Source organism: Gopherus evgoodei, chromosome 4 (assembly GCF_007399415.2).
Source record: "Gopherus evgoodei ecotype Sinaloan lineage chromosome 4, rGopEvg1_v1.p, whole genome shotgun sequence".
Lineage (NCBI taxonomy): Eukaryota > Metazoa > Chordata > Testudines > Testudinidae > Gopherus > Gopherus evgoodei.
This window is the reverse complement of record NC_044325.1, coordinates 36,336,290-36,361,710: the sequence shown is the minus strand read 5'-3', so window position 1 is coordinate 36,361,710 and position 25,421 is coordinate 36,336,290. Positions and strand designations below refer to the sequence as shown.

General features: G+C 43.3%; 1 protein-coding gene across 2 annotated transcripts in view; it reads right to left on the bottom strand.

The window, feature by feature from the left end:
- Positions 1-11,007: 11,007 nt before the first annotated feature.
- The window catches only part of GALC (galactosylceramidase), a 67,185-nt gene continuing 52,771 nt past the window's right edge, over positions 11,008-25,421 (bottom strand). For both annotated transcript variants that reach the window (XM_030558975.1, XM_030558974.1), the window contains 2 exons: positions 25,182-25,258; positions 11,008-13,490 (listed from right to left, as the gene is read on the bottom strand). In XM_030558975.1, coding sequence (XP_030414835.1) covers positions 13,347-13,490; positions 25,182-25,258 — 221 coding nt within the window. In that variant the 3' untranslated portion in view covers positions 11,008-13,346. The remainder of the gene's footprint in view (positions 13,491-25,181; positions 25,259-25,421) is intronic.

The following is a 25,421-nucleotide window of genomic DNA, read 5'->3' as shown; positions in this document are numbered from 1 at the left end:
GCTTGAAGCCTGCTCTTCCATCTGGAAAATGTAACCCAAGAACATTGTCATGCCAGATGTGTGTGTATGTGACACATTGGCAAGGCAATAAGAAGTAGAGTTTTTCCACCGTAACAGGGAGAGTCTCTGTCCGAGGAGATGCACAAAGTTATTTCCTCTTTTTGCTACCTCATTGCCCAAAACATTTGGTTCCATTACTCAAGATGGAAGGAGTGACATGGTAGGAGGTAAAAATTAGTTTGAGCAGAAAAGAGAGTGGGATAACAGATGATCAGGCCTTAGGAGAAGTGATTTCTGAGGAAAGGTTAAGATTTTCACATAAACTGGTCTAAGAGGTAAGGAGTCAAACATTTAAATTAGTATTAGTTGTGTTATGGTAGCGCACACAGACACCAACAGAGAGCAGGACCTCACTGCGATAGAAACTGTAGAAAAGCATAACAGAGATGGCCATTGCCCCAAAGCTTACGATCGAAAAAGACATGACAGGCTCAGAGGGGAGAAAGGCACAGAGAGGTGAAATGAAGTGACTTGACCAAAGTCACACAGCAGGTCAGTGGCAGAGCCAGGAATTGCAAGGCTGGTAAGGAACAAACTCCAGAGAAGATAACAGGTTGTGCTGAAAAGAGAGCTATTGGGCTGGAGGGAGTTACTGGTGGAGTTCCTCAAGGATTGGACTTGGAACCCAATGACCTAGGCACAAGAAGTAGGAAAAAACAGTTACCTGTTCCGTAACTGGTGTTCTTTGAGATGTGTTGCTCATGTCTATTCCACAGTAGGTGTGCATGTGCACCACGTGGACTGGTGCCAGAAGCTTTTTCCTTAGCAGTACCTGTGGGGGTATAAGGGGAGCCGCGTGCTCCCCCAACCCTTGGTTCCTTCTTGCGGGACAACTCCAACAGAGGGAAGAAGGGAGGGATGTGGAATAGACATGAGCAACACATCTCGAAGAACACCAGTTACGGAACAGGTAACTGTCTTTCGTCGAGTGCTTGGTCATGTGTATTCCACAGTAGGTGATTCCAAGCTATATCTGTTGGAGGTGGGTAGGAGTTCATGAGTTCCTGGGATGCAGTACTGCTCTGCCGAACCCGACATCATCCCTAGTTTGGAAGACGATCGCATAATTCGCAGTGAACATGTGAACTGAAGACCAGGTGGCAGCCCTACAGATGTCCTGGATAGGGACATGGGCTATATAGGCAGCCACGAGGCCTGGGCTCTCGTTGAGTGCACCCTGATGATAGGTGACAGGGGAACCCCTGCCAGATCATAGCACCTGCATATGCACAAAGTGATCCAGCGAGAAAGGCGCTGGGTGGAAATAGGCTGCCCTTTCATACGCTCGGCCAAGGCAACAAAGAGTTGCAAGGATTTTCGGATCGATTAGTCCGATTCAGGTAGAAGGCCAGTGCCCTCTTCACACAGAGCATATTCGCATAGAGCATTTCTCATTGGAGGAATGGGCCTTGGGACAGAGCACAGGGAGAAAGATGTCCTGTTCCATATGGAAGGTGGAGACCGCCTTCGGGAGGAATGCAGGGTGTGGGCAAAGTTGGACGTTATCCTTGTAGAAGACAGTACATGGAGGTTCCGAGATCAAGGCCCTGAGCTATGAGACACTTCAAGCTGACGTGATTGCTACAAGAAAGGCTACCTTCCATGAAAGATGAGACAAGGAACATGTGGCCAAGGGTTCAAAGGAAGGCCCTGTGAGGTGGGACAACACCAGATTCAGGTCCCATTGCAGTACAGGGGATCTAGCATATGGTAATGAACAGTCAAGGTCTCTCAGGACGCGGGAAGTCATAGTATGGGAGAAGACCGAGTGGAAGGCCAATATGGCCACCAAGTGTACCCTGACAGAGGTGGGTGTCAGCCCTTGGGTTCTAAGGGACAGGAGGTACTTGAGGATAAGCTGGAGCAGTGCAGACGATGGTGAGACTCTCTGCTCCCCCGCCCACCTGGAAAACCAGGACCACTTCGCCAGGTACGTCCGGCATGTGGATGGCTTCTGATTTTCCAGGAGGACCTGACTTCTTCAGAACACCTCCTCTCCTCCTTGTCTAGCCACTGAGCATCCATGCTGTCAGGTGGAGAGTGGCCAGATTGGCATGAAGGAGGCGGTCCTAGTCCTGGAAGGAGATCTGGGTGTAGCGGCAACCTCCTTGGAGGAGCCTGTACCAGTAGGGTCTCTTACCAGTCTTGACAGGGCCAGGCTGGGGCAATAAGGATGATACATGCTTTGTCTGTTTTCACTTTTTCTAGGACTTTGCCTATAAGGGGAAACTTCGGAAAAGCATAGAAAAGTTGGTCTGACCACTGCAAGAGGAAGGCATCGAGATCGCATCGCTCTCTAACCCGTCCACCTCCTTCCCCCCAGAACAAAACCAGGGGTGGTTGGGCGGAGCTGAACTGAACTGCAATGTGTAGCCCTTAGAAATGGAGTTGAGGACCTAGCAGTCCGAGGTTATTCATGACAATTCCCCACAGAAGGCAGACAAATGATTGCTGAACACAAACTTTATTAGTGGGGGGGTTTCCATGGCAATTGCCCTGGTGTCCCCCTGCAAATAGTCAAAACCATCTCTTTCCCTGCCTCTTGCCCTTAGAGGGCCCAGGCTGTGGGGCAGAGTGGGACTGTCATTGAGGCTGGTGCTTTTGGTCTCTCGGCCTCTTGTAAGGGGGCCCATATCTGCTCTGCGCAGGGTGAGCTGGTGTCTGTGGTTTGGCCTTGTCCCTAGCCGGAGGGATGTAGAGGCCCAAAGTCTGCAGGGTGGTACGAGAGTCTTTCATCCCACGCAGCCTGACATCTGTCTGTTCGGCGAACAGGGCCTTCCCGTCGAATGGCAGGTCCTGCATGAGGGACTGGGCCTCCGCCGAAAGCCCAGACAGGAGGAGCCATGACGCCCTGTTCATGGAGGTCACGGAGCTCATCGAGTGAGCCGCATATCCACTGCGTCCGACACAGCCTGCAGGGCTGTTTTAGCTGCCATCGCCCCCTCATCCACCAATGCCTTAAAGTCCTCCCTATCCCACTCTGGGAGAAGTGGCTGGAACTTTGGAAGGGACTACCATAAATTAAAATCATATTGGCTCAGTAAGGCCTGATGGTTGGCCACTCTGAGCTGGAAACTCGAAGGGGAGTAAAGTTTTCTACTAAAAGAGTCTAGTCTCCTGGCATCTTTATTCTTGTGTGTGGGCGCAGGCTGGCTCTGCCACTCCTGGTGGTTCACCGATTCCACCACCAGAGAGTTAGGTGCTGAGTGAGAGTAGAGGTATTCGTGGTTCTTGGCCAGCATGAAATACTTCCTCTCAGCCTTCTTGGAAATTGGGGGCAGAGAGGCAGGAGTTAACCACAGGGCGTTGGATATGTTGGCTACTCCTTGGTGAAGGGGTAAAGCCACACGGCCTGGTACCAAGGGGGACAGTACATTAAAAAGGGAAATTGGACGGGCCCTCCATCTCCTCGGCCTGCAGCTGGAGGCTCGACGCCACCCACTTTTGCAGGTCTTGATGTGCCCTGCAGTCTTTCTGTGGAACAGAGAGTGGTGGTGCCATGATGGTATCATCTGGTGCTGGAGAGGAGGCCGGCACGGAGCTGTGGGATGCAGCTGGTGCTGGGGGATCAACCCCCAGGTCGGAGTCTGGGTGCGGAGCCAACAACTCATGACCTGTCAGTTTGTTCCTTGGCTTAGATAGCAAGGGCGACGGGGTCCCAGACATCCCAGCCACCGAGCAGATCCCCAGCTGGGTAGGTATCGGTGGCCACGGTGCCCATTGACACCATTGACCTTGCCTTGGGACCCCTTTTCACTGTCCATGCTGCGGGCCATGTGGCACTATCTGGTCTTGCTGATCGGTACAGGCCAGCAAGGGGCGGCTGGGTGCCAAAGCTGAGGTCACCATTGACCAAACGGTACCACATGAGCGGTGGGAGCAATGGTGCCTACGATGCCGTCTTCCATGGAATTGGGACCTCGACGTCGAGGACTGGTACCCCTCGGAAGTACTGCTCCAAGATTCGCTTCGGTGCCTGGAGCTGCGGTGGTGCTGGTGATGCACAGTCAGAGCCCCGTGTGTGACATCTGGCAGAGTGGGAGTGTCAACATTAGTCGCACCAAGACCAGTTACGTTAGCTGTGTCGTGAAGAGGAACATCTGTGATGCCTATTTCGGTGCCTGCACCCGCTGCTGCATGGCATGGTGGAACCCCAAGATTCCTGCCCGGACGGCACTGAACTGGGTAACCTGGCTGGTGTCGAGGGTGGTGGACACGAGCTGCGTGTCGAACGAGGTAGAGAGCGGTCTTCGGAGTGAAAGCTGTGTTGTACTGGGGAGGCCTGTCAAGCACCCAGTGGTGGTTTGCTTCAGGACCGGGGGGCCAGCCATCAGCAGTGTCCCAGGCATCAGCAAGCTCAAAATGCCTCAAGCAGCCTGTAGAGTCTCCGGCGTCAATGGGATCCAGACCACATGCGACACGCATGTCAATGCTGCCAGGCTACTCCGCTCAGCACGAGTCGGAGGTTTAGAGCCCGAAGGGGACCGAGGGCTGCCCAACGTGGGACCAGCCTCTCCCCCCCCTTCTCTCGGTGCTGCTGTGAAGTCGAACTCTTCCTTTGCTTCTTGGAAGGGGAGCAGTGCCAACTGAGGGAGCAGGCTTCGCTACGCACTGACGATGCTGTGCCCAGCACTGAGTCCACTTGGCGTACCAGAGCCGGATCCAGAGCCGATTCCATAAGGAGAGGATGAAGTCTGATGTTCCCTCTCCTTCTTAGTTCATGGCTTAAAAGACCTGCAGATCTTACAGCGTTCACTCACGTGAGTTTCGCCCAAGCAGCACACTCAGCGTGAGGATCACTCCTTGGCATGGAACAGCAACAGGAGTCGCACGACTTGAAGCCTGGGGCACGGGGCATGCCAGCTCTAAAAACTGAAAGTTACTTTCTATGAGCTACTAATAACTAGATAAAGGTACTACTAAGATCAACTGGAAAGGCTGAAGCAGAGCTGAAGCAAGAAGTTTCAACGCACCTTCACTGGTGGCAAGAAAGAACTGAGGGTGGGGGGAGCATGTGGCTCCCCTTATAGCACAATATAGAGGCGCCACTCTAGGGGTTGCAGTGGTGCTCCCCCCCAAGGGTACTGTAAGGGAAAAATTTTCGCCACCGGTGTACATGGCATGCACGCACACCTACTGTGGAATGCACATGAGCAAGCACTCAAAGAAGAATATACTAATGCAATTTGCTGACAGTACAAAGTTGGGAGGTATAATCAATGCAGAGGAGGATCTGAGTATTACACAGGAAGACCTGGATGATCTTGAGAACAGGAGTAATAGAAATAAGAATTAAATGTAATAGTACAAAGTGCTACACCGTGCACTAAGGGACTAACAACAAGAATTTCTGCTAAAATCTGGGAGCTCGTTATTTGGAAGACAGAACAGAAGAGAGACCTGGTGCGTGGGTGGATCGTAGGAGGACTATAAGCAATGTGTATAGCTGAGAAAATGGCAAAATTGATCCTAGGTTGTATCAGGCAGTGCATTTTATTTAGAGAAAGTAGTATTCATGCCATTGCACAAGGCATTGGTAAAACTGCATCTGGAATACTGTACAGTTTTGGTCACCCGTGTTCAAGAACAAATGGTTATAAATTAGTCATAAATAAATTTAGGCTGGAAATAGGTTTCTAAGCATCAGAGGGGTGAGGTTCTGGAACAGCCTCCCAATAGGAATAGATGGGGCAAACAACCTAAATAGTTTTAAGATGGAGCTTGATACACTTATGAATGAGATTATATCATGGACTTGCCTGCCATGGTAGGGGACTGGACTTGACCCAGAAGGTCCTTTCCTGATCTATGTCCCTGTGTGGGGCTAAAGCTCAGCTCTCTCCTCAACTCCCAGCACTGTGCCCACTAGCCTAACCTCTCTGTTCTAAACACAAAAATGGGAGATAGTGTGGTATGATACAGGGGTGTATACTGAGAAGCAATGGGAAGTAATTAAGATAGGGAGAACATAGGCTGAACCTTAGCAAAACATTCCAAGTAGCAAGACAAACTAAACTGGAGAATAATTCCATGATGGAAAGAGATGGAAGCCCCATCAACATGGCACTTTTAACACTAGATGAAGCAAGGCACTTAAAAATGAACTACAGGGAATTATACTACATTGCCTGGGAGGTGGATTGAATGATATCTCTTTTACTATTCGTTTTGTCCTGCTAAACTGAGTGAAGTCTATAGACCATTGGCAAAAAGTATTTTAGGATAAAGCATCAGTGGAGGAATGAAAGAAAATTCAAGTTGAGCCATTAGTCAGCAATATCAGATCGAATAGGAAATAGGCAGTTTGAGCCACAGCCATTGTGTCCCCCAGTGCAGCTTTATAGATCTCACACTGAAGTATTAGCATTCACCTGGACTCAGCATAAAACCCAAACGATCTCCCTCTGTTTTACAGCTCCATGAACCCTGCCATCTATTGCTCCCACCATGAGAGCAATCACAGTAGAGCAGAGTAGAGAATGGACATCCTTAATAGGATTTGCTGTCTGTCACTGTTGCATGCTCTTTTCAGACTGACTCAAATAATAATGTACTCTATGACCAGACTGTCAAAAAGCCTTTCATTTGAGAACCTTAAAACTGTTGATGTACTTTAAACCTCGACTCCAGCATGTGAAGGATATTGAACACAAAGCGTTTTCCCACCCCACCTAGCCCTGTCACTGTCACAGCATAGAAGACACTGGCCAAGATAGAAATGCTGGATCAGAGCTGGGTGGGAGATGGTTTCCACACCCGATTGGGAAAGGAAGTCAATTTCAAAAAATGTCCACAAACAGAAAACCTGAAGGAAAAAAAAAATCAGTTTTGGTCAATCAAAATGTTTATTGATCATTTTGAAACTGTTTCAATTTTTTACTTTTAGTTTAATTTTCTAAATTTAAAGTTCTAAATTTAAAGTCGTTTTGAACCAAAGATCAAAATATTTAATTCCAAGAGAGTCAAAATGATATGTTTTGACATTTTCAATATCCTTCCTTTTTTTGTTGTTGTTGTTGTTGTTGAAATTGACACATTCCTGAGAGGGAGCAGGAGGTTCAGTTTTGAATAATCTGCCTTTACCAGTAGAAAAAACTTTTGTCAAAAAATTCCTGACCAGCTTTACACTAGAGTCTGACATGTTAAAGTAAGACTTTCCAGGAGTGAAGTTGTCACATTTTGGAGTTCAACCCAGACCAAAGAGAGGTTATGTCACCACTTGTTCTGCAATCCTGAGTGCCTTAAAATGCATTCCTGTTTTAGCTCCCTGTCTGGACACTCCCAGCTTGCATGCACTGTATGTTGATCAGCCCTGGTTCTACAGGGCTTCACCAGCTTGCTCTTTACACTACAGCTGGTCTGCACCAGCTTTGCTTACTACTAGCCAAGTGACACCAAAACACTCTCAGTCCTGAATTTGCCCCGTATCATCTGTCCTGAAATGCCCAGCCCTTTTCTGGAACATTCAGAGTAATAAGGTTCATTGCTCCTTTAAAGAGACAAAGCAAAGCAGCTTAGTTTCTTTAATTGGAGTTAATCATCACTTCAAGTCCTACACAGTACTGGGTCGATTTAGAATAAGAGGAAAAAGGGAAGGGTTTCAAGTGAGTTCAGGTATAAGGGATTCAGAAACAATTAGATAAAGAAGTGTGAAATGCTTTCTAGTGACTCTGGCTTACCAAAACTATAGTTTTGGTTCAAGGTAAGCTTCTTACCACACCTCCTTCCATCAAGACGACTAATTGCATTACATACATACACCATGCAAGAATATTAGTGATGTGTGTTATTGGTCGTCCAGTGATACCTTACATGACCCTGATTAGATACAATTGGGGTACATTGAACTGATCAGGCCATCTGAAACACTCTGATTCCAGTGAACCCCTTTCCCTCTAGCATTGGGATGGTCGTAGGGTCACAGCAGACCAGTGTGTGCAGCAGGCTTCTGAGAACCCACATGCCTTAGTTCTAATCCAAGCCAATGACTCACTGCACAACTCTGCACTTTAGCCCTATGGGTTACTGAGAGTGTGTGTGGGGGTGCACTCCCTATATCCTGTAAAATGGGGAGCCACACAGAGGAGCTGTAAATTAGTCATGCAATCTAAGACACTAGAAGTCAGTTGAGAGGGCGAGAAGGGGAGGAGAATAGCTATTCATTTTTAAACATTTGGGCTGATTTTTCCCTCCACTTTCTACAGTGGTGTTTAACCCGGCTTTTGGGTGTACAATGGCAAATAGGGGGCAGTTTTATACACTGGCTTCAAAGTCATTCAGGTCCTCTGAAAGAATTTTAGTTTGGATATTAATATTTACTCTGGGTAATTAGTCCTGGTCTTCTTTTACACCTTGATTCTACAAACAAGAACATTGCTATTAGGATGACACCAAAGCATGCATAATATGGAGCTTAAGAAATGAAAGGAGCACATGGAGCAGCAAACAAAATTTGCTGGATATTAATGTATTTGTCTGTATTGCTGATGTGTACAGGATGATTTTTGAACCTTCCAACTCCACACACAAAGCCCATCCATCGACAACTCATCTTTGTTGTGGTGCCAGATAAGCATTTGTCATTTTATTTTTCTGTTCTTAATAAGTCAGGACATTAATTGGAATGTAATATTGTCATCATGCTTTTCAGTATGAACAAAATGTATTATATGGAGCTTTAAAAAAAGGTTGCATCCCAATCCTTGGTAAACTAAGGGGCTATTTTGCTATGCCTTGCAAACCTTGGCAAGCCTTTTAAAATGTGGTAACTGTTTTCTTTCCAAAGCAGGTCCTGTGTATGTGTTAATTCACACTCAGGAAAGGTGTTGGAGTGACAGCTCTACAGATTAATAGCCTGTCTAACCACAGAACAAATAGAATCCAGACAAGGGAAGTGAAGATGTGTGAACACACGCAGGCACATGTAGCTTCTCTCTGAACTGGAGGATTAGACCTAAAAGTAAGAGAATGAATTAGGCTCCCAGGCATTTTAAGTCCTTAGCCACCTTGAAGAGCAACAATAACCGTTGAGGCTATTTTTGTGATACTTGCACCCCTTTAGGATCTGGACTGGAACTAACCACTTCATTCACATAGGTCACTGAAAAGCCATCATATGGGAGAAAGTCACTTCCTACTAACCTGCAATAGATGAAATTTTCAAATCAGAGTTGGGATACAAATTCTTGTGAAGTGCTCATAAGGCTTAGTGAATATATACACAATAACACCAAAACATCACATAGCAACATCAGCTCCAGAAAGCCAGCCAATTTGAGGCAGCTGTATGTGGGTTTTGCTAATCCAGAAAAGAAATTAATCTGAGATAGACCACACCTTTTCACTTGACTTTCTTCCAGGCTCCTCCTGTTTGTAGATTAATACAACTGACAGTTTAAAAGGAAAATGTCAGCTTGAGATCTAGTCAGTCAATTTCAAAAATGAGTTCAGGGTAGTTTCAGATACTCCACCTGCCTGTATTCTCCTGCCAATTTTTGTGGTTTTAAAAGAAATAGAAAATGTAATTGCAAATGTTCTTTACATGGCAACAGGGAGAAATTAGGGGACACTAACAAGTATTTAGGATAACTGGCTTAAGTTCTCATAAGAAAAAACACTCTCTTTCTGTTAATCCAAAGCATTTGCAATTGGTTTTGACATAAGACCGTAAGAATGGCCATATTGGTCAGACCAAAGGTCCATCTAGCCCAGTATCCTGTCTTCCAACAGTGGCCAGTACCAGGTGCTTCAAAAGGGAATAAACTACACAGGTAATCATCAAGTGATCCATTCCCTGTCGCCCATTCCCAGATTCTGGAAAACAGAGGCTAGGGGCACCATCCCTGCCCATCTTGGCTAATCATCATTGATGGACCTATCCTCCATGAATTTAGCTAGTTATTTTTTGAATCCTGTTATTGTCTTGGCCTTCACAACATCCAAAACAGAAAGCAACCTTGGTAGTTAAAAGTCTCAATGTATTGATGGCATGAGGATGTCTGAAACCATGTCTGACGAATCCTAGGAAGACCAATGGAAAAGACACTGGTTGAGATTTTTTCAAAGCAAATGTGTGTACATCTTCTAGACTACTTTGAAAATCCCAACAGTGGTTTATAGTGACTGAACCAACACCAGTCTACATATCCTATAACCCACCAGGTGCTGGTTTGTTGGGCTAAGTGATACACCTATAATAGATTTATTCTAACCCAATCTTTGCATTATTGAAATTATTTATATCCTGTGATAGAAAGTTCTGCTGCAGCTCAAGCAGCACTCCTGCCATGAAGCTCAGATACTTGAAGGCCTTTTATTTGCAAGAGCAAGCACTGAAAATTTAAGCTACCAGCCTAAATGGCAAGTGGTATAACATGGGCAGAAACAGTCCAGATTACATGGTTGTTCATGCCAGGTATTTCTGTTCTCCTTTAAAGACCTAGTTTTTAAATTTGAACTCCAGGGAAGGTAAAAGTCATTTTTAACCCTATAAAACCTGAGCCCTTTATAATAACTCGTCATCCATCTGTAGATAAGTGGATCTGAAGTCTAATCCTACAATGTGGTCAACTGCCAATAAAGCCAAAAGACATTTGAAGACATTCTGCACTTTGCAAGACTGGACATTAAAAAAACTTCATACCCTTAACTAAGTGCAAAAGCCTCAGAAAGTGTATCCTTGCTCCAGTTAAGTAAAAATACTGTTTAAAGAACATCACACCAGGATTGCAAGCACTAACCTATAAGGGATCTTCTTGAGAGCTGTGTAAATGAAGACTGTTAAAAGTCATTCAAAGTTGCAGTAGCAAAATCTTCCAGACCAGTTAGCCTAATGACAAGCATCCTTATGAGAAATCACAAATGAAAGATTATCAGTCCTCTCTCTGAAGGATACTAAGATGATGTATTTACAGAATGGCTCTGCACAAATGAAGGGTTTTTTTTAAAGTGTTTTATTTGATCATTTGGAATCATTAGTATTTATAATCAACTATGTAAGTCTGTCTCTTACTGAAACACTTAACAGCTTATCTGCTATCACCAAGTGCATTACAATCCATTCAAAGGGAAAGAATTACAGATGTATAAGATGATTACACAACAAAACTTCAGTAAACATAGTATTCACAATAATTTAAAACATTTTAAATCCCTTATTACTTTAATTTTATAAAAGTTAACATAAAAACTATACTCCCAATAATGTACAACACATTTAGTCCATAATGTAAAAACGGTAAAATTGTTAATTAACTAGTGCAAAAATGTAAAAACTGTAATCTTTGGAATAATTGCATCATCAGTGCTGTTCCATCACCCACGCGTACACACCCTGCAGCTAATAGAGTTAGCTAGAATTGCTACAGAAATATTCGATTAGGAACATATATCCAGTTCTGCCAAATTCAAATTTCTCTTATAACTCGTTCATTTACAGACATTCCTCAAATAGGTGTCCAACTTTAGGGACCCACAAGTGGCCTGACTTTAGGAAGTGCTGAACATCTGCAGCTCCCACTGACGTCCCTCTGGAAATCAGACCACTTATTTAGGTATCTAAATATAAAGTTAGGCACTTAAATCTAGGCCACCACAGTCTGAATACTGGCCTAGAAATTCTCTCTCATTTATCAAATGAAAACGAACATGCTTAATGCCCATGACAATAGTTAAAAATCACTTTAAAATTTATTGTTTTCAAGGTTAACTGAATGTATGAGACTATGTATAAAGGCTTTTGCTAATAGTCACAAGAAGTGTCACTAATTGCTTAGAGTGGGAATCTTAGAATCGCTAGAGTGGGATGTTAGGATGGAATTCTGAGATATTTTTCTCCAAAAGCTATTTGAAAAAATGCTCTCCATTATCCCATAATCTTCAAACTGCAAAATACTTGTAATTACATTATACCTGTCTTAAGCTACCATTCAGAACAATCAGTTGCTTAAGAATTAGTCTTTATTAAAAGTGGATCAGAACTGTGCTCAGTATGTTTAGAGATACTTTGGGGCAGTCTCCTAAGACAGAAGATTGCCTAATAAATATGTCCTTGTCCAGGTTTCAAGTGTGTTATCACCTCTGGAGTTAGATTCTTGTCTCACTGGATTTCCTCAATTAAAACAGTGAAATTTGGTAAACATTTATCAATTAGGAGGTATGGAAAGTTTTCCCTTCCGGCATGACAAGATGACATACATCTCATTGAACCACCAAGTTATTATTTCCAAACTGAGCCGAGCAGAACACGAACAAACAAAGGAAGAAAAATGCAGGAATCTACAGAATCTAGAGTAGCAATATATGACAGTCTCACTCTGTACTTCAAGACTCACTTATACATGTAAGAATAAATTAACTCTACAGCTGTTGCAGTGACTTGGAAAGCCAAGGAATGATAGCAAAATGGAGAGAGTTTTTTCCTCCTGAGGATTTATAACATGCAATTATACTTCATTTAGTCTCTGTTTTAGAATACAGTCCTGTATCATAAGTGGAAGATGCTTGAAAAACCTTTTAGGATTGCTACTTTGTCATTAATGAGAGAGGTAGTTTAAAAATAAGGCACTTCCTAAATGGACAAATCAACCATCAGCTGCGCTTGTACTCCAATGCACAAATACAGCCTCAAAATATACCTCAATATCTAAAGGCTGGTAATGCAGATCTCATTTACAACAGGGAGAAGTAATTCAAATGCACTTGCAATTGTGTATTCCCTAGCCTCAGACTATGGCAGGGGGGAAAAGGGCAAATATTTTTCTACTGTAACAGAATTAAGCACTCTGTTGAAAGGGGAATTTGGGAACAGTAAATGTGACACTTTAGGAATATGTTCACTAAATTTAGGTGTTTAATTCTTAGTTGGATGGTGAAAGGAAAACACCAGAACCAGGTAAGTGTTAAAACTGAAGCTTCTGAGGTCTTCTACATACTGCACGTTAATTTCTTAAAATGGCTCACAAGTGAACTGGGGCGTTCCGATTACAAAAATTCAAGAAGGTTTTAATCCATGGCTCCTGTTTGCCATCTCTAATTTAAACAAAAACTTATCTCTGAAAATTAAAGGGCAAAATCCCAGCGCATCCTTTTGGTTAAGTCACAGGCATGTGTACACATACCTACTCTAGTAAATTTCTAACAAACAGTAATAAATAAAAGGTGGAATTTAGAACACTGGCCAACAGATCAACCTCAAAATAATATTTACAAGTTATCTCCAAAGTTTGAACTGGCTCCGATTCAAAGTAGTAATAAAACAACTGGCTTGTCTTAGTAGGCCAGCAACCTCAACTGGCCTCAATGTGAAAATTGTCAAACTGTGCAAATTCAAAGGAGCGTGTTCCAATAGCCGCCCAGCCATGACTTGTCTCAGATAAGGTGACGTTCTCCCAGAGGGGATAACCATTGAGTGATCCTGAGGCAGAAGAACCCTGTCCAAAGAAAGGGAAGAAAGTTTAACAAATCCAGTGATCAGTTTAACACACTAGACCTGTCATTAGGGGTTGACTTTCCCTATGTCATCTACAAGATGTTGGAGGCACTTGTGAAAACATTAGCCTTTTATAGTGCTTCAACTGAGGTTCTCTACTGAATAGCGGCTAAAATACTGCACCATAGTGTTACATTTATCAGCTCAGTTAACTCCAAATCAAATATGCTTATAATTTGCATGTAGAGATATATTTCCCTTAAGCTCCAACCCTGCAAACTCAACCTAGAATTTGAGAGTTAAACTGGATTTTCCTCTCACTTCTGGTGATGTAAGAGTTCCACGAGGCAAAATCTGCCATTAGACTGCCCTGAGCAACCCGTATTGTCTTCAGTGGATTTGCATGGATGGAACTAACTGAAATGCCAGACACAAGGAGGAATAGAATCCAGCTCACTTTCTCAGAGCTGTGTTAGCTCTCCAAGGTTAACAGGAATCAAAAGCGCCGCTCCTATACGTGAAGGAAAATGTAGATTCAAATGAAGTAAAAATCTTAAGCAAATCCACATGTTCCATAGAATCGCTATGGATAGAAATTTCATGCTCTAATAAAAATATAACATTAGGGATCTATTATTGACCACCTGACCAGGACAGTAATAGTGATGATGAAATGCTTAGGGAAATTAGAGAGGCTATCAAAATTAAGAACCCAATAATAGTGGGGGATTTCAATTATCCCCATATTGACTAGGAACATTTCACTTCAGGACGAAACACAGATAAAATTTCTCAATACTTTAAATGACTGCTTCATGGAGCAGCTGGTACAGGAACCCACAAGGGGAGAGGCAACTCTAGATTTAATCCTGAGTGGAGAGCAGGAGCTGGTCCAAGAGGTAACTATAGCAGGATCGCTTGGCAATAGTGACCATAATACAATAGCATTCAACATCCCTGTGGTGGGAAGAACCCCTCACCAGCCCAACACTGTGGCATTTAATTTCAAAAGGGGGAACTATACAAAAATGAAGGGGTTAGTTAAACAAAAGTTAAAAGGTACAGTGACTAAAGTGAAATCCCTGCAAGTTGCATAGGCCCTATTTAAAGACACTATAATAGAGGCCCAACTTCAATGTATACCCCAAATTAAGAAAACACAGTAAAAGAACTAAAAAAGAGCCACCGTGGCTTAACAACCATGTAAGAGAAGCAGTGAGAGATAAAAAGACTTCCTTTAAAAAGTGGAAGTCAAATCCTAGTGAGGCAAATAGAAAGGAGCACAAACACTGCCAGCTTAAGTGCAAGAGTGTAATAAGAAAAGCCAAAGAGGAGTTTGAAGAACGGCTAGCCAAAAACGCCAAAGGTAATAAAATGTTTAAGTATATCAGAAGCAGGAAGCCTGCTAAACAACCAGTGGGGCTCCTTGACGATCGAAATGCAAAAGGAGTGCTTAAAGATGATAAAGTCATTGCAGAAAAACTAAATGGATTCTTTGCTTCAGTCTTCATGGCTGAGGATGTTAGGGAGATTCCCAAACCTGAGCTGGCTTTTGGTAGGTGACAAATCTGAGGAACTGTCACAGACTGAAGTGTCACTAGAGACGGTTTTGGAATTAATTGATAAACTCAACATTAACAAATCACAGGGACCAGATGGCATTCACCCAAGAGTTCTAAAAGAACTCAAACGCGAAGTTGCAGAACTATTAACTAAGGTTTGTAACCTGTCCTTTAAATTGGCTTCGGTACCCAATGACTGGAAGTTAGCTAATGTAATGCCAATATTTAAAAAGGGCTCTAGAGGTGATCCCAGCAATTACAGACCGGTAAGTCTAACGTCGGTACCAGGCAAATTAGTAGAAACTATAGTTAAGAATAAAATTGTCAGACACATAGAACAACCAACTGTTGAGCAATAGTCAACATGGTTTCTGTAAAGGGAAATCGTGTTTTACTAAATCTAGCAGAGTTCTTTGATGGGGTCAAACGTGGACAAAGGGGATCCAGTGGACATAGTGTACTTAGATTTCCAGAAAGCCTTTGACAAGGTCCCTCACCAAAGGCTCTTATGTAAATTAAGTTGTCATGGGATAAAAGGGAAGGTCCTTTCATGGATTGAGAACTGGTTAAAAAAGACAGGGAACAAAGGGTAGGAATCAATGGTAAATTCTCAGAATGGAGAGGGGTAACTAGTGGTTTTCCCCAAGGGTCAGTCCTAGGACCAATCCTATTCAATTTATTCATAAAGGATTTGGAGAAAGGGGTAAACAGTGAGGAGGCAAAGTTTGCAGATACTAAACTACTCAAGATAGTTAAGACCAAAGCAGATTGTGAAGAACTTCAAAAAGATCTCACAAAACTAAGTGATTAGGCAACAAAATGGCAAATGAAATTTAATGTGGATAAATGTAAAGTAATGCACATTGGAAAAAATAACCCCAACTATACATACAATATGACGGGGGCTAATTTAGCTATAACGAGTCAGGAAAAAGATCTTGGCGTCATCGTGGATAGTTCTCTGAAGATGTACGCAGTGTGCAGAGGTAGTCAAAAAAGCAAACAGGATGTTAGGAATCATTAAAAAGGGGATAGAGAATAAGATGGAGAATATATTGTTGCAATTATATAAATCCATGGTATGCCCACATCTCAAATACTGTGTACAGATGTGGTCTCCTCATCTCAAAAGAGATATGCTGGCACTAGAAAAGGTTCAGAAAAGGGCAACTAAAATGATTAGGGGGTTGGAGAGGGTCCCATATGAGGAAAGATTAAAGAGGCTAGGACTCATCAGCTTGGAAAAGAGGAGACTAAGGGGGGGGATAGGATAGAGGTATATAAAATCATGAGTGATGTGGAGAAAGTGGATAAGGAAAAGTTATTTACTTAGTCCCATAATACAAGAACTAGGGGTCACCAAATGAAATTAATAGGTAGCAGGTTTAAAACAAATAAAAGGAAGTTCTTCTTCACACAGTGCACAGTCAACTTGTGGAACTCCTTACCTGAGGAGGTTGTGAAGGCTGGGACTATAACAATGTTTAAAAGGGAACTGGATAAATTCATGGTGGCTAAGTCCATAAATGGCTATTTGCCAGGAAGGGTAAAGAATGGTGTTCCTAGCCTCTGTTCATCAGAGGATGGAGATGGATGGCAGGAGAGAGATCACTTGATCATTGCCTGTTAGCTTCACTCCCTCTGGGGCACCTGGCATTGGCCACTGTCAGTAGACAGATACTGGGCTAGATGGACCTTTGGTCTGACCTGGTAAGGCCGTTCTTATGTTCCTTAAGTGTAGTTAGAACTGTATACACTCATGATAGTAATTAAAACACATTTTAACTGCTTTGATTATGATGGTACCATTAATACAAAGTAACTTTCAGTATAAACATTTTAAGTAGCAATATTACTATATTCCACTATTTTCCACTAGATGGCAGTAACAAACAAAAATACATACCAAATATCAGAGTTTACACTTTCTGAGGCAAGGATAGGCAGCCTGTGGCACGCAAGCTGATTTTCAGTGGCACTCAGGGTATGGCTACATTTGGAATTTCAAAGCGCTGCCCCAGCAGCGCTGCGGGAGCGCTGCCGTAGCAGCGCTTTGAAGTGTGAGTGTAGTCAGAGCAGCAGCGCTGCATGTAAACCACATCCCTTACGGGCGTAGCGTGCAGCGCTGGGAGCCGTGCTCCCAGCGCTGCTGCCCTGATTAAACTGACACTTTACAGCGCTGTATCTTGCAGCGCTCAGGGGGGTGTTTTTTCACACCCCAGTTGCAGCGCTGTAAAGTGTGAGTGTAGCCAAGGCCTCAGACTGCCTGGGCCTGGCCACCCGTCTAGGGGGCTCTGCATTGTAATTTAATTTTAAATGACGCTTCCTAAACATTTTAAAAACCTTATTTACTTTACATACAACTATAGTTTAGTTATATATTATAGACATAGAAAGAGACCTTCTACAAACGTTAAAATGTATTACTGGCACGTGAAACCTTTAATTAGAGTGAACAAATGAAGACTCAGCACACTACTTCTGAAAGCTGACCCCTGTTCTAAGGGCTGCTATAACCGAAGGCAAGAGCTGCAGAGGGAACACTGAAGAGAAGGAAAGAGTGGTCCGTCAGGGATTATCCTCTTTGGCCAGTATTAGAACTCTTTAGAGGGAGTTTCATTTTTTCTACCATCACATCAAACAGGGGGGTTGCCTGGGAATATTTATCAATTACAGTAACATGTACTAGAGGTAGTTCCAAAATGATACTGGCAACCTTCTCTACCACCCCCATATCTGCATATCTCACAAATAGCACATTTTTACCCTCAACATCCTTGTGAGGTAGGTTTCATTATCCCCATTTTACAGATGTGGACTGGGGCATGAAGATTAAGAATCTTCTCTGAAGTAACACAGTCTGTGGATGAGTGGAAATTGAACCCAAATCACTACAGTCCCAGTTCAGTGCCTTAATCCCAAAATAATCCCTTCTTCTTCAACTCTAAAAAAAATTAAGATGAACCAAGAACACTCACAAAGCAATGTACCAGTCTTCCAGCAAACATGGAGTAGGTTAGATAAATGTCTATTAGGGATGGTCTAGACAGTATTTGGTCCTGCCATGAGGGCAGGGGACTGGACTCAATGACCTCTCGAGGTCCCTTCCAGTCCTAGAGTCTATGAGTCTATGCTGGAATGTGGGCAATTAGGGGCACAGACTTAGTGTGCAACTTCAAAAAAGGTTTATCTCAATTCAAGCCTGTGCTTAACTGGTTTCAGGCCAGGTGTGATGGCAAAGTTTACACAAGGGCAGGGAATCTGGTTTTAGAAGTTCCACAGAAAAGCACGTGAAATCTGCTTTTAGTTACAGAAGTCAACAATACACAAAGCTGGCTAGATATGAATATTGAAGGAGTTGCTGACAGTGGTCCTGGAGGTGATGGAGAAGTGCTGCCAAATTATGGCTAGAGATGGTATGCTACGTGAAATGGTAACATTCTTAGTAGCAATGCAGAAAAAGACAACATTAGTTAATAAATATTTCCGCTCAATACCCAAAAAGAAAGTGTGACAATGTACTTATTATATGAGGAGGAGAATGTACTTTCCAGTCTATTTGTAACCATGGAGGATGTTGGACAATATCCACTAAGGATAAACATTTTTTAAATGAGTAGGCCTGCATAATTAGCCCAAAAGTCCTGAGAGAGATCTCTGATCCACTGACGTTAAATTTGTTTAATAAATAATATGGCAAAGTAGGTAAATTCCACAAGAATGTGAAAGTGCTAATGTTGTGCCAATATTCAAAAAGTGTGAGTGAGATGACCTGGGTAACTATAGGCCAGCAAACCTTGGTCATCACTTGGGAAGCTGAGCCCAGTCAAAGAAAATACATTTTAATACAGCCACATGCAAAATTATATATCTGGGAACAAGAAATGCAGGTGAAACCTACAGAACTGGGAACTGTATCCTGGAAAGCCAATTCTAAAAAGAATCTAGGGGTCACAGTGAACAAGCAATTCAACATGAGCTCCCATTGTGATGCTGCAGCTAGAAGAGCTAAGGTGATCCTTGCAGTAGCAAACAGGTTTAGGGAGGCAATTTTAGCTCTGCACATAGCATTGGTGAGAAAGACGCTAGAATACTACATCCAGTTCAGCTTTTTCAAGGATGTTGAAAAATTGGAGAGGGTGCAGAAAAGAGCCACCCAAGTTATTTGAAGGCTGGAGAAAAATGCTTTAGAATGAGAGACTGAAAGAGCTCAGTTTGTTTAACTTATCACAAAGACTGAGGACTTGTCTATATGGCCAGTTAGTGTTCAGCAAGCTGGGGTGTAAATCTACAGCTCACTGTGCACCACCAGTCTGTGTGAACCCTGCTGCCATACACTGACTGAAAGTTCACTAGATAACTTAGTGCACAGGATATTCCTGCAGGGGAATTATGTGCCACTGCACAAGCGCAGAATTCATGTCTCCCACAGATTCCACTTCTCCCCATCCCCAGAATATAGATTGTGCTGGGAAGGAACTGCAATTACACCTTTCGCACACGAGGGGCTGCTGTGGCACCAGTAGAAAGGGCAGCCAGCTCCAAGAGGGAACAGCCAGCTGCAAAGAGGGAGGGGGAAGTGGCTGCATTCCTCACAGCACCCTGCCCACAGAGCCAGGTAAAGAAACATGAGACAGGGGGAGGGACAAACAGAGAGGGGCACACAGGGCTGCTGGAAGGATCACAGGAGTTAGTGGAGTGACAGCACTGAGCCAAGGGCTGAATGGGAGTGCGGGTGCAGGGATACATGGGGACAGGGGGAGGGAGAGTGGCTGATGGGGGTGAAGAGACACAAGGATGGGGAGGAGAGGGGGGGATAGGAGCAGATATGTTTGACTGAATGGGAGAGGCTATAGGTCAGCCAGCGTCTGCATGGGAGAGGCTCCCCAACTCCTTAACAATCCCTCCTCTTGCCCCAAACCTGTTCCATACTTCTACCCACTCTCAACTTTCCAGGTTCACTCCCAGGATCCTGCCCAGCAATTACTTCCCTCTCACTCAGCTCCTCCATTATCCCTGACTTCCCCAAGCCTTTGCAGTGCTTCCAGGGGTGCAGGAAATACATTTCTGTATTGTAGTTTAAATGAATTACTACTTACAAGATCTGTATTAACTTGCCTAGTAAGGAATCTATTTACCAAAAAACATTTCCTGACTTTCTTTTGTTGTCTGTATTGTTAGACACACTTGCTGACAGGTAATTTGAAATAAATTACCAAACTGGCATGATTATTTTGTGGTATTTTGACAAAATAAAATATGAAGAATTTTAAAATATATTATGCGCTGAATTTTTTGGTGCACAATTCCCCTAGGAGTAAAAGCAGCAGGGCCCACCATTACAGGTAGCACTGTAGATCTGCACCCCAGTTTGCCACACACTAATTTACCATATAGACATGTTCTGAGAGGTAACTTGATTGCAGTGGACAAGTACCTTCACCAGAAGAATATAATAACTACTAAAGGGCTCATCAATTGAGTGGGCAAAGGCATATAAGAACCACTGGCAGGAAGCTGAAGCCAGACAAATTCACATTAGGCAGGTTTCAGAGTAGCCGTGTTAGGCCATGTGTCATAAACAGATAGCTAAGAGTTAACGTCTCTTTCACCTGGAAAGAAGTAATCTGAATCACCTGACCAGAGGACCAATCAGGAAACAAGACTTTTTCAAATCTGGGTGGAGGGTTTGTTGTGTGTGTGTCCTTTGTTCTTGGTTCTTCTGTCTGCCTGTATGCTCTCTCGGATGAGGAGTGATTTCTATTTCCTGCTTTCTAATCTTCTGTTTCTAAGTTGTGAGTACAAAAAGGGTTTGTTGTTTTTGTATTTACATGTCTATAGTTGCTGGAGTGCTTTGAATTGTATTCTTTTTGAATAAGGCTGTTTATTCATATTTCTTTTAAGCAACTGACCCTGTATTTGTCACCTTAATACAGAGAGACCATTTTTATGTATTTTTCTTTCTTTTTACATAAAGCTTTCTTTTAAGACCTGTTGGAGTTTTTCTTTAGTGGGGAACTTCAGGGAATTGGGTCTGCAGCTCACCAGGTAATTGGTGGGAGGAAAAAGTCAGGGGGGAACCTGGGTGTATTAGATGTATTAGCCTGACTTTGCATTCCCTCTGGGTGAGGGGGGAAGAGAGATTGACTCTCGGTAATTCTGTTCTCCAGGCTGGGAACGGGGAGGGTGGAATCCCTCTGTTTGGATTCACGGAGTTTGCTTCTGTGTATCTCTCCAGGAACACCTGGAGGGGGGGGAAGGGAAAAGGTTTATTTCCCTTTGTTGTGAGACTCAAGGGATTTGGGTCTGGGGATCCCCAGGGAAGGTTTTTTGGGGACCAGAGTGCCCCAAAACACTCTAAATTTTTGGGTGGTGGCAGCAGTACCAGGTCCAAGCTGGTAACTAAGCTTGGAGGTTTTCATGCTAACCCCCATATTTTGGACGCTAAGGTCCAAATCTGGGACTAGGTTTTGACACCATGGCTACACTAGAGAGTTGCAGCGCTGGTGAGGGGGTTACAGCGCTGCAATTTAGGATGTGGCCGCACTTGCAAAGCACAGCCAGCGCTGCAACTCCCTGGTTGCAGCGCTGGCTGTACACCCGGTCGAGCCTCGGGTGTAGGGATTCAGCAAGTGTGGATGCCCACCAGCACTTTTATTGACCTCCGGGGTATAAGGAGGTATCCCAGAATTCCTGTCCACAACAAACCGGAAGAAAGGGAGAGCTCGGAGTTCAGCCAAACTGCTTATTTAAAAAACAAACACAGCTCCTGTTTGCTGAGCAAGCGGAGGCAGGCAGGGGAATTACTTTGGAATGTTCACAGCTGTTTGCTTGAAGAGAGAAACAGCACTCTCACACGGCAGAGGGGGAGGGGGAAGTCCGTGTTGAGCAGTTGTTTATCTGGTCTGACGGGTATTTAAAAGTATATAATTTGCATTTAGTGAATGAGAGAGCAGTGGGGAAAGGGAGTTAGAACTTTTAAAATGATGGAAAGTAGGCACTGTGTGTCTTCCAGTCCTTAGAACTTGCAAGGCAGGGAGCTGAGAACAGTGTCAACTCCAAAAATCCATTCTGTCTGTCTCCTCCACGCTCCCTGTCACATTCCACCCCACACCCCTCTTTTGAAAAGCACGTTGCAGCCACTTGAATGCTGGGATAGCTGCCCACAATGCACCACTCCCAACAGCGCTGCAAGTGCTGCAAATGTGACCACACTGCAGTGCTGGTAGCTGTCAGTGTGGCCACACTGCAGCGCTGGCCCTACACAGCTGTAACTACCAGCGCTGCAAAACTGTAAGTGTAGACATGGCCTTAGTCTGTATCTGCAAAAAGAACAGGAGTACTTGTGGCACCTTAGAGACTAACAAATTTATTTCAGCATGAGCTTTCATGAGCTACAGCTCACTTCTTCGGATGCATAGAATGGAACACACAGACAGGAGATATTTATACGTACAGAGAACATGAAAAGGTGGAAGTCTGCATACCAACAGGAAGAGTCTAATTAGTTGAGATGAGCTATCATCAGCAGGAGGAAAAAAACTTTTGAAGTGATAATTAAGATGACCCATAGAAGGTGTGAGGAGAACGTAACATAGGGAAATAGATTAACTAGTGTAATGACTCAACCATTCCCAGTCTCTGTTTAGGCCTGAATTAATTGTATCTAATTTGCATATTAATTCGAGTTCAGCAGTCTCTCTTTGGAGTCTGTTTTTGAAGTTTTTTTGTTGCAAAATTGCCACCTTCAAGTCTGTCACTGAGTGGTTAGAGAGGATGAAGTGTTCTCCCACTGGTTTTTGAATGTTATGATTCCTTATGTCAGATTTGTGTCCATTTATTCTTTAGCGTAGAGACTGTCCGGTTTGGCCAATGTACATGCCAGAGGGGCATTGCTGGCACATGATGGCATATATCACGTTGGTAGATGTGCAGGTGAACGAGCCCCTGATGGCGTGGCTGATGTGATTAGGCCCTATGATGATGCCCACATATCTATTCAAGTGACACAAATCTGACATCAGGAATCATAACATTCAAAAACCAGTGGGAGAACACTTCAACCTCTCTAACCACTCAGTGACAGACTTGAAGGTGGCAATTTTGCAACAAAAAAACTTCAAAAACAGACTCCAAAGAGACACTGCTGAACTCGAATTAATATGCAACTTAGATACAATTAACTCAGGCCTAAACAGAGATTGAGAATGGTTGGGTCATTACGCTAATTGAATCTATTTCCCTATGTTACGTTCTCCTCACACCTTCTATGGGTCATCTTAATTATCACTTCAAAAGTTGTTTTTCCTCCTGCTGATGATAGCTCATCTCAACTAATTAGACTCTTCCTGTTGGTATGCAGACTTCCACCTTTTCATGTTCTCTGTATGTATAAATATCTCCTGTCTGTGTGTTCCATTCTATGCATCCGAAGAAGCTCATGCTGAAATAAATTTGTTAGTCTCAAAGGTGCCACAAGTACTCCTGTTCTCTTTTCACATTAGGCAGAATTTTTAAAAACAACAAAAAACAGGGTGATTAACCATTGAAATAAACTACCAAGGGAAGTGGTGGACTCTGCATCTGTTGATGTCTTCAAGTCAAGTCTAGATGCCTCTCAGTAAAATATGCTTTAGTCAAACAATTTATTGGGTTCAATAAAGGGGTACTGGGTGAAATATAAAAGACCTGTGGTATACAGCAGAGCAGACGACATCCCCTAGTGGAATACAGGATCGCCAAAAAGCAAAAAACAAAGTTACCTTAACTCCACTAGGACTTTATGCAAAGCACAATCTAGGAGATGTTACAGCTCATGCCTGGAATCTAAAAACTGCAGCGTTTAATCTCAGTGTTCCAACATCTCCCTCTGTGGTATTGCACTGATCATTTCACCATTTAAGTCCCAGGCAGACTGTGAAGATCTAGAAAAGGATCTCACAAAACTGGGTTACTGGGTAACAAAATGGCAGATGAAATTGAATGTCGATAAATGCAAAGTAATGCACATGGGAAAACATAACCCTAACTATACATATACAACTATGGGGTCTAAATTAGCTGTTACCACTCAAGAAAGATCTTGGAGTCATTGTGGATAGTTCTCTGAACTCATCCACTCAATGTGCAGTGGCAGTCAAAAAAGTGAACAGAATGTTGGAAATCATCAAGAAAGGGATAGATAATAAGACAGATGATAATATATTGCCTCTGTATAAATCCATGGTACACCCACACCTTGAATACTTTGTGCAGATATGGTCACCCCATCTCAAAAAAGATATATTGGAGTTGGAAAAGGTTCAGAAAAGGGCAACAAAAATTATTAGAGGTATAGAACGGCTTCCGTATGAGGGGAGATTAATAAGACTGGGACTTTTCAAATTGGAAAAGTGGCAACTAATGGGGGATATGACAGAGGTCTATAAAATCCCGAGTGGTATAGAAAAAGTAAATAAGGAAGTGTTATTTACTCCTTCTCACAATACAAGAACAAGGGTCCACCAAATGAAATTAATAGGTAGCAGGTATAAAACAAACAAAAGAAAGTATTTTTTCACACCGTTGCTATTTTTTCACGCAATGCACTGGAACTCCTTGCCAGAGGGTGTTGTGAAGGCCAATACTGTAATGGGGTTCAAAAGGGAGCTAGATAGATTCATGGAAGATAGCCATTGATGGACGTATGAGCCAGGATGGACAGGAATGGTGTCCCTAGCCTCTGTGTGCCAGAAGCTGGGACTGGGTGACAGGGCATGGATCACTTGATGATAACCTGTCTGTTCATTCCATTTGGGGCACCTCCATTGGCCACTGTCAGAGGACAGGATAATGGGCTTGATGGACATTTGGTGAACATAAGAACGGCCATACTGGGTCAGACTAATCTGTGCCTTAATCTTCTACAAAAACAGGATTAACACTTCACTAGGGCATTGTATGTATGTTACAATGTATGTAAAGCTCACTGAAGATGTAACATGAGTATTTTCATTATTTTAACTAACTGATGGAATCACCAATTGCTACTGGACAGTCAATATCCCAGGGTGCCCGTGTGCTGTATTTTAAGGTGAGCTATGTAAAGAATATTTTGGTTAATTCTTGTGGTTTTCAATTTGCATCCTTACCTTGAGATTCAGAGTGAGTGTGTGCCATACTCTGGCTCGCACACCAGACATTCCTTTCATCAGGACTTCCTTTCCAGCTGAAACATACACGATATTAGTGGATTAACAAACAATTCCAAATCCCACAGGCATGTTATAATAGGGACCTTCCTTTTCTTGGCTTGATATTTAGCACCTGATTTTCAGAGGTGTTGAGAACCTGCAACTTCAAGTATGGGGGGGAGGAGAGACTCCAAATCC